The sequence below is a fragment of the Acipenser ruthenus genome, chromosome 46, assembly GCF_902713425.1.
Source record: "Acipenser ruthenus chromosome 46, fAciRut3.2 maternal haplotype, whole genome shotgun sequence".
Classification (NCBI taxonomy): Eukaryota; Metazoa; Chordata; class Actinopteri; order Acipenseriformes; family Acipenseridae; genus Acipenser; species Acipenser ruthenus.
In genome coordinates this window covers 6,041,631-6,051,905 of record NC_081234.1, presented here as the reverse complement: position 1 = coordinate 6,051,905, position 10,275 = coordinate 6,041,631, and the positions used below count along the sequence as shown (strand labels likewise).

General features: G+C 45.9%; 1 protein-coding gene across 1 annotated transcript; it reads left to right on the top strand.

The window, feature by feature from the left end:
- The first annotated feature begins 4,220 nt into the window (after positions 1-4,220).
- LOC131720999 (zinc finger and SCAN domain-containing protein 29-like) lies at positions 4,221-9,982 on the top strand. The gene is made up of 2 exons (XM_059013739.1): positions 4,221-5,903; positions 9,667-9,982. The coding sequence occupies exons 1-2, from the start codon at positions 4,916-4,918 to the stop codon at positions 9,675-9,677; spliced, it is 999 nt and encodes a 332-aa protein (XP_058869722.1). The 5' UTR covers positions 4,221-4,915; the 3' UTR covers positions 9,678-9,982.
- Positions 9,983-10,275: the final 293 nt, after the last annotated feature.

Below are 10,275 nucleotides of genomic sequence, written 5' to 3'. Positions count from 1 at the left end.
TCATCCAAGAATCAAGTGTAGGTGACTTGCAGTTCATTGTTCATGTGATAACCATGCATTTAAAACATAGGGTTTTCAAAGTCTGTGCAGTCACATAAAACCCTTCTGAACATGTCACAACAACACCAGAGGTTGCATTTACACCTGGCTGGCTCGTGGTATTGGAATGCTACAGGCTGGTGCATCCCAACAGCAAGTGGCAGCTCAGTTAAGCAAATTTTGAGTCATCATAGAAAACATAAAGTATGTGACCTTTAATAATCTGTTTGGATGAAAAATGTCAATGCTTGTACACTTCCTTGCTATTGGTATTATGTGTTTTTCCAAATAGTTTTAACCATACCGTACCCAATACCATGTCACTGCCTAACTAATCAAGGGACAGAAAATCAAGTATGCAAGTTTTAGCTAGTGCCTTCTTCAATGTACACAGTAACACATGACCAGTACACAGTAATTAGGGGGGGGGGGGGGGGACGGCATGGATGACACGACTCCCTGAACTGTGCATGAAACAGGTGCAGTAGTGAGGTCACATTATTTAGTGACTGGACCAGGGTGGTAAGATAAACAGACCTGCAAGCTAGATGGCAGTCAGATATATTGAGCAACATAGAAGGATGATACAACATCTCAGTATTAGAGCAACATTATTTGGAAACCATTCAATAACCATACTTAAAAAGGAAATGGAGGGGTACATTTCTACATGAGAAAAATGTCCTCTTTTGGAAACAGATAAATAGTAAGTTTCACAACACAGGGGTTACAATATTCATTCCTAATAAAGGCCACAATATGACAGGTTATATGTAAGGACAACCTATCCATCAACCCAAGAGTCCACCATCCCACAGTTCTAACACAGGGTTGTCTGCTTTCTTTCAGTTGGCTTTTTAAACACTCCTTCTGTTTCTGGACTTGGGAAGGGCTAAAACGTGCATGTCGCTGGAGTGTAATCTACGCAGATATTTGTTATAGGAATCACAGGGTGAAACAACAACTGTCCCCATTTATTTCTTTACAGACGGCAAACGCCACCCAGGGCATCCGCTCTAATGAGATTAACAGTTACTGTCACTACTATTTAATTGCCTTTACTGAAGAAATCGAATACAGGAGAGCTCTGATCTGTGTAACATCAAATGGAAAACAGGTGTTTGCTAATTAAAGCTCTGGATCTAATAAATGACCTGTACGATTCCCATGAATAAATACAGCTCCAGCATCTGTTGCATGACAGGGTTCCAAGTGCTTTATCCCCCTCCCCCCAGTACAGAATTCAGTAAAAACCAGCAGGTTTAATTGCTGCATCTCATTTGATCTTTTTCTTGCACTAATATTAAATTGCCTTTAGTAAAGGAATGCTATCAGTATTATGTAGTATGAATAATAATTTTTAAATGATAAGCTTTTCGGAAAAAAAAAGAGTGGGATTCAGTGCTAGTTCCTCAGACATCACTCACATTATAATTCATATTATGGTGTTTCGACCAACCAAGTCGCAGTATTGCCATGCTGTACCAGAGCAGCCAACCCCGTACTGTCATGTGACAATGATGGCATTGACGTCACTGCCCAAATTACCTTCTAAAAGCAAAGGAACATTCTTCTTTTGGTAACCCGACTGACAGCGAAAAAGAACAACAACTCTTTCTTTCATCCCACTTGTGTAATTTTGCTCATTTTAATGTGAGCACCATCTTTAAACAGCCTCAGTCTTCAATATGTTGTTTAGCATTATTAGACGATAGGTGATATTGCTTAAAGATGAAGCTCAGTTAAAAAAATGGAAACGCCTTAAAATATCTTTATGAAAAACAGAAATAAACATACAAAAATGGTCTCTCATTTTTTATACATGTTACTCGGCATACTCCTAGTATTTACTTATGTACTTACGTACTTATGTATGGCTTGTATCATTCCTCAGGCTTTGCTTCTCTAAATCCTTGGGTTTTAGGATGATCTGGTTTGTGAGTAGCCCAGTAATACTATACATGATTCCAGTGATTTTCGTTTCACGAGCAGAAAGACTACAACTGTATATCTCAACTCTGTTAGCTAAGTAAGCTAAATATTTGAAATCAATCCTAGTCCTATGTAAATTAACCATTTCTCATTGAGCTAATTCTCTCCAAAATAAAATATATATAAAAAAAGGTCGGCCAGGATGTCCTCAGCTCACCACGTACCAGCAACCCCCCTTGTCCTCTGATGCTGTAGCTCTGGATTGGCTGCATGACTGGCCTGCAGAGTGAAAAGAAGCGGTCATCTTACGGCACACGCTTCGGAGGACAGCGTGTGTTCGTCGTCGCTGCTCCCAAGTCAGCGCAGGGGTGGTAGCGGTGAGCTGAGCCTACAATTGGACATTTCAAATTGGAAGAAAAAACGGGGTAAATTCAATTGGCAACTACTAAATTTTATAAAAAATAATAATAATAATAACAAAAGCTATCAGATTCAAACAGAATGCATACATATAAAGATAATATTAACAATCTTAATTTAAACGTTAACATATCCCTACTTTTGTACACTGGGTATCAGACACCAAATATTCAAGAAAATTGACAGGAAATCATTGTGCAGTGATATTGCTACAGGCCTTAACTCTGTCAGACCAGAGTGTCCAGTAGCTATAATTAATCAGACTGAGTCTGTAGGTTGCTAATTAGAACTTATAGTTTTAATACATTTTCAGTTTAATCTGTAGTTAACATAATTATATTTTATTAATTATAACAGAAGCCCTATACATCTGATCAAATTCAGCACAGTAAACATGCTTCCTTTAACCTTTCCTTTACTGTGTAGTTTTGATTACCCTCACTGGTTTATTATGAATGACTGGGCATTTAACTTTAACTAGATTAACATTTTGTGAATACTTTTAAGAACTTAAGAAAGTTAATGAACGAGAGGAGGCCATCGGGCCCATCTAAGCAAAACATCTATTATAAAGGCAATAATGTATCTACAAATGTGCTATAGAGTTTACTATAAACAATATTGGGTACATATTAATAGTAATAACACACTAAAGCAAAATAGTGTTACAAGAAGCCTAACTATTACTTTATAACATGTGTGGCAGTGTGGAAGCGCTGCTTAAACACAGGTATGTGTATGTGTCGGGAATATTGGGTGGCAGGAAGGGAGATAAAATCAGGTGTATCTCGAACACAAACATAACACAAAACACACAGGTCAGGCTGAGCAGATTGCTTTCACTGATCCTATGTTTACTTTTAGTTTTGTTTTTACTTTCTGTCTCTGTTCGCTGTTGCACACACGTCCCTCCTCAATGAACACCCACCCCGAACAGGGAGAGCTGCAGGCTTTTTAAACAGGTGACCATCTCCCGATTAGCAACAAATTAATCACTTAATTAATTCGGGAGATGGCCACCTTCTACACAAGGTTTTCAAGTGGATGGGGCTTCCCAACCACACTGCAAAACAAGCTATGGCTTCTTGCCGTCATATATATATATTTCAATAAATACAAAAACAACCAGTAACACGGCTACATCGTCATATTTAAAAATAATAAAACATAATACAAAAAACAAATACACAGGGGCGAAGGGGTACCCCGTTCTAAAATTCTAATTCTAAATTCTAATTCAGCAGGGCTTTGCCCTGCCCCCTTTTCATGTGCAGGGCTTTCTACCACCCTGCTACAATGCGTAAATAAAATATTGCATTAATTATGTAAAACACAATAATTAGCGAAAATGATACAGTCATAAGCAACAAGTACTTATCTAATACCAGGCTCCCCTGTCAGGTCAGATCTTGAAAGTTAAAATGGCACTGAGATCTGTGCGAGCAGTCCTTTTGTACCCTCTGGGATGGGCATGACTGCATCACAGGCTCGGCAAAGCAGCTTTGGTGTATAATATTCAGGTTTCTGGGTCTTTAGGGAGTAAACCCATTAGGTAATGGTTACATGTCGTACTTGACTTGGTATTTACCCAGTTATTACCATGTTATTACATGGTTATGTATTGTAATGTATGTACCCTGTGCCATTAGTTCTAGGCACTACTTTCAGGTGTAAGGCTCCCACGTTCACGTGTAGTTGGTGGAGCATTGATACTATATTATGTCTTGTTAATGTTAACTATGCAGCTAAGCAGATATACATAAAGACTATAGTTACAGTTACTGGTGTGCATGTGTCGTTCTTAGGTTATAGTTGTGTGTGACAGAGAGAGAAAGAATTCAAACTGTAAATCTCCCTCCCGACCAAAGAAGGCGCTTGGTAAGGTGGATCGTATGCTTCCTCCTAGATGGACTGCCTTGACGGTAGGCAGAAACCGGAAGGTGACCATATTAGGGGGAGCGCGTAGTTGCATGTACCTGGAAGGATTCCATTGCAATCAGCTGCGGGGCGAGCCCCTAGTGGAGAAACCATGGCAACGGGTTGCTTGCAGGGATGAGGTTCTGGGTACAAAAGGGGAAGCAGCTACGTTAGTACGCCCCTTGCGCTGATGACGATATTCAGCCGGCGCCTGTGTGTTTGTTATTGTTTTTTTGTGTCGTTATCAGAGGAGGAGTGAGAGTCGGGAGCTGCAGCCGCGGAGCCAGCATTAGACCCGGAGCACGTCCCTCACAGCACAACACAGCACAGCACCAGCACTCACCACGACCCCGGAAGAAAGAGCACAGTTTCGTGCACGGAGGATTGTGGTTCAGGAGTGTCATTCTTTTGTTATTAAGGACTGTAACCCTGCCGTGTTCCCCCCGATACCATCGCTGGGAAAAGGGGGGGGGTTTATTATTATTATTTATTGCAATTATTGACATTAAAAACACAGACGTTTTTGGGAGAACTCTGGTCTGGACATTGCCTTTATTATCACCACTCACATCCTGTTCACAAGTGGTGTCAGAAACGGGATTTTACAATGGACCCTGCAGCACTGAACACCATGATGGAGGCTCAGGCACGGAGGCATGAAGAGACCTTGGCAGCGGTGATGGAGAGGATGAATGCCATGTTCCTCGCGGCCAACCAGAGGAGGGAACCGGTGGCCGAACCAGCAGTAGCGCCTCCGAAACCTAAAGTGGTGAAGATGTCGCTGGAGGATGATCCCGAGGCCTATTTAACATCCTTTGAAAGGCAGGCGACAGCAGCCCTATGGCCTCGGGAGTGGTGGGCTACCCAGCTGGGACCCAATCTGATCGGGGAAGCCCAGGCAGCCTACCACGCTTTAACCCATGAACAAGCCATGGATTATGATGTGGTAAAGAAAGCCATCCTTCAGCGACTGGACATCACGGAGGAGACGCACCGCCGCCGGTTCCGGGAGTACCAACGCCCCGAAGGAGTCCGACCCCGAGTAATGGCCCAGCAGTTGGTGGACCAGGTGACCCGGTGGCTCTGCCCTGGTGAACGCACAGCAGAGGAGGTGGCTGAGATTGTCACCATTGAACAATTTATACAGTTGCTGGGGCCAGAAGCCAGTAATTGGGTCAGCCGGCACCGGCCCACCACGCTGGACGCCGCAGTCAGGTTGGCTGAGGGGTACGAGGACTCTATGCCCACACCGCTGCCCACCCCGATACATCCCACGCCGACCTTCATCAGACCCAGGATGGCGGGCCCAAGGCCTGGGCCCCTTCACCCACACACACCCTTCACGTCTGGACCAGCACCCTCACGTTCCCCAACGGGTGGCCTCGCTCCACAACACTGGAGGCCGAGGTCAACCCCCAGCTGGGGTAGAACAGGGGCCCCCTCCCCGCTGTCAGGTCGGCAGCGGGACAATCAGGCTCCGTGGGCGCCTCTCCCTCTGGAATGTTACCGGTGCCATGGGGTCGGCCACCTTGCCCGGAATTGCCCCTCAGCAATGGAGTGTGGTGCGGCTTCGCATTATTTGGTACCGGCGACAGGTAAGTCCAGGGGTAATGATTGGGAGGGACCTTGTATTGTTGATGTGCGGGTTGGTAATGTGAGCACCCACGCATTAGTGGACTCTGGGTGTGGTCAGACCTTGATTTCGGAAACTCTCTTAGAAGGGGTACCTTGGTGGTCACGTGGGTTAGTGGTCATCTCCTGTATCCATGGAGATAACAAGGACTACCCCCTCACTAAATTAGATGTGACCATTGGTAGTCACACCCGCCGTGTAATTGTGGCGGTGGCAAAAAGGTTGCCATACCCTGTTATTTTAGGTCGAGACTGGCCATGTTTCGAAACAATTATAAACCAAAAGGTAGAGCCAGTCTCCGGTAAGACCATAGGAGCAGCGGGGGAAACTATTGGAGATATTTTTCCGCTGCATGCTGATCTGTTCCCCTCTCGGTTCCGCCCAAAAAAAACTAAACGAGAGAGAAGGGTGGAAAAATGGGAGGGCGCATCAATGACACGAGGTTGGGGTTTGGTAGGAGACTCCTCCACGTCTGATAAACGCCAGGGAAAGGGAATTGGGATCCAGTGTGACCGACCGGGCCGAGTTACTGAGACCCCTAGTGCTGAGGCTACCATATCCCCGCTCGATATACCGAAAGTCTGGGACCGAGATGTTGATCTAGCGTACGAGCAAAAAAATGATCCTACGCTGGCTAACCTCTGGGGGCAGGTTCGGTCTATCGAGGGGAAGGAAGTAGATGGCAATCGGCCGCTCACATACCCTCACCACATTGTGCTTGGGCATTTGCTGTATAGAGTATCCCGAGCCCCGAGCACAGGGCAGACTGTAACACAGTTACTCGTTCCTCAGTCTTTTCGACATGAGATCATGCGGTTGGCTCATGATGTCCCTTGTTCGGGCCACTTAGGTAGCGAAAAGACTCAGGAACGAATATTGGCTCGATTTTACTGGGCGGGAGTGTACAGTGAGGTGAAGCGGTATGTGGCAACCTGTAGAGAGTGCCAACAGGTAGCGCCGGGGCGGGTTCGCCCGGCCCCATTGGTTCCACTGCCCCTGATCAATATCCCCTTTGAACGCATTGCAATGGACATAGTGGGCCCATTGAGCCAGTCTGACTGTGGATATACGCATATTTTAGTAGTGGTGGACTACGCGACCAGATATCCAGAGGCAGTACCATTGAGGTCCACTAGTGCATTAGCGATTGCAAAAGAGTTAGTGCAGATCATAGCGAGAGTAGGGATCCCCAAAGAAATTCTGACTGATCACGGAACTAATTTTATGTCACGGTGTTTAAAGGAACTGTATAAATTATTACAAATTCGATCCATTCGGACCTCCGTTTATCACCCGCAATCGGATGGTTTGGTGGAACGTTTTAATCAGACATTGAAGCAGATGCTGAGGCGGTTTGTCAACCAGGAGCAAAAACATTGGGCTAAACTCCTTCCCTACCTGATGTTTGCAGTGAGAGAGGTGCCTCAGAGCTCGACCGGGTTTTCTCCCTTTGAGCTGCTGTACGGGAGACAGCCACGAGGGGTCCTTGATCTTGTAAAGGAAGGATGGGAGGAGCAAAATAAAGATGCTAAAAACATAGTGAAATATGTAATTATGTTGAGAGATCGCCTGCAATTGGTTGGTCATTTGGCACACGAGAACTTAAAACAGGCTCAGCATCGGCAAGAGCAGCAGTACAATAAACAAGCACGGATTCGGACTTTTCGGCCAGGAGATAAGGTACTGCTGCTACTTCCCACTTCGGAATCTAAACTATACGCTAAGTGGCAGGGACCATATGAGGTGATGCGGGCAATTGGTAATGTAAACTACGAAATCAGACAACCCGATCGCCGGAACAAAACTGAAATTTACCATATTAATTTATTAAAACCCTACAATGAAAGGGAGGCCCTGTTTATAGCCAATGACAGTATAGAAGAGGATTTTGGTCCCTCTGTCAGTACACCAGCTACAGTTAACATTCCGATGGGGGAACAGTTACTTCCTGATCAGAAGTGTGAACTCCGTGGGTTAGTGAAACAATTTGGTGATGTTTTTTCTGACTTGCCTGGCAGAACTAATATGATTGAACATGCTATTATTACTCCCGCAGGTGTCAGGGTTCGAGAGAGACCGTATCGAATCCCGGAGAGTCGCAGGGGTGCCGTTGGCCGGGAGGTGAGGGATATGCTCGAGCTTGGAGTCATTGAGCCTTCCCGGAGCGAGTGGAGCAGCCCGATAGTGATGGTGCCTAAGAAGGACGGCTCCACTCGGTTCTGCGTGGATTTCAGAAAGGTTAATGCCATCTCCAAGTTTGATGCATATCCCATGCCTCGGGTAGACGAGCTCCTCGACCGACTGGGAGGAGCGCGGTTGATTTCGACTTTGGATCTGACGAAGGGATACTGGCAAATTCCACTAACCCAGAGTTCGCAAGAGAAAACTGCTTTCTCTACCCCGGGTGGCTTGTTCCATTTCCAGACCATGCCCTTTGGGTTGCATGGAGCCCCGGCCACCTTTCAGAGACTGATGGACCAGGTCCTAGCGCCCCATCAGCAGTATGCCGCTGCATACATTGATGACGTGGTGATTTTCAGCTCTACCTGGAGAGAGCATATTATTAGACTTTCGGCCGTCCTACAGTCTCTGAGGGAGGCGGGGCTGACGGCTAACCTGGGCAAGTGTGCATTCGGCAAACAAGAAACCCAGTATCTTGGCTTCCTTATGGGTAATGGGCGGGTAAAGCCGATCGCTTCTAAAGTCCAGGCTCTAGTGGAGACGGCGATCCCGAGAACCAAACCGCAGGTGAGATCACTATTGGGGTTAGCAGGCTATTATCGCCGCTTTATCCCCGAGTATGCCACCATAGTTAACCCCTTGGTAGAGCTCACCAAAAAGACGGCTCCAAAAATAGTTAAGTGGACAGGGGAGTGTCAGGGGGCCTTTGACACGATTAAGAGGAGACTATGCCAGGCCCCAGCACTTATTTCACCAGATTTCAGTAAGGAGTTCATCCTCCAGACCGATGCCTCCCAGATTGGTCTGGGGGCGGTCCTGTCCCAGCAAGTTGACGGGGTAGAACACCCGATTATTTACATGAGCAAAAAATTGGCTCCACGGGAGATTAACTACTCCGTCATTGAGAAGGAGTGTTTGGCCATCAAATGGGCCACTCATGCCCTTCGTTATTACTTGCTGGGGCGTTCTTTCACTCTTGTCACTGATCATGCTCCTTTAAGGTGGTTGCATACGATGAAGGACAATAACGCTCGGATAACTCGGTGGTATCTGGCGCTGCAACCCTTCCACTATACAGTGAAACATCGTGCGGGTAAGGAGCATCAAAATGCAGATTTTTTTTCAAGGGAGGGGGGCCATTGGGGAACTTAGAATTGGCCGAGTGTGCCTTCGGCATCACTCTGAGGGGTGAGATGTGTGACAGAGAGAGAAAGAATTCAAACTGTAAATCTCCCTCCCGACCAAAGAAGGCGCTTGGTAAGGTGGATCGTATGCTTCCTCCTAGATGGACTGCCTTGACGGTAGGCAGAAACCGGAAGGTGACCATATTAGGGGGAGCGCGTAGTTGCATGTACCTGGAAGGATTCCATTGCAATCAGCTGCGGGGCGAGCCCCTAGTGGAGAAACCATGGCAACGGGTTGCTTGCAGGGATGAGGTTCTGGGTACAAAAGGGGAAGCAGCTACGTTAGTACGCCCCTTGCGCTGATGACGATATTCAGCCGGAGCCTGTGTGTTTGTTATTGTTTTTTTGTGTCGTTATCAGAGGAGGAGTGAGAGTCGGGAGCTGCAGCCGCGGAGCCAGCATTAGACCCGGAGCACGTCCCTCACAGCACAACACAGCACAGCACCAGCACTCACCACGACCCCGGAAGAAAGAGCACAGTTTCGTGCACGGAGGATTGTGGTTCAGGAGTGTCATTCTTTTGTTATTAAGGACTGTAACCCTGCCGTGTTCCCCCCGATACCATCGCTGGGAAAAGGGGGGGGGTTTATTATTATTATTTATTGCAATTATTGACATTAAAAACACAGACGTTTTTGGGAGAACTCTGGTCTGGACATTGCCTTTATTATCACCACTCACATCCTGTTCACATTGTGTAAGAGAAGTTAAATACACAACATGTATGCCCTGTCATTTAAAGTGGTTTAGCTAAACTTTGTTAAAGATTAATATAGAGGTACCAAGTCATTACAATGATCCTCCTATAAATCATTCCTAATTAATCAATAAATCAATCAGCCCCTCAGCCTAATTCTCCTATAAGCATAGAAGGATACAATACAATACAATAAAATACAAATGTATTTTTATATAGTGCCCTTCATGCCAAGGCATCCCAGAGTGCTGTACAAAGTTAAAAACAAAACA

What these genes read in the sequence shown, in the direction of transcription:
- LOC131720999 (XM_059013739.1), top strand. Translation starts at nt 4,916, where the DNA reads ATGGACCCTGCAGCACTGAACACCATGATGGAGGCTCAGGCACGGAGG.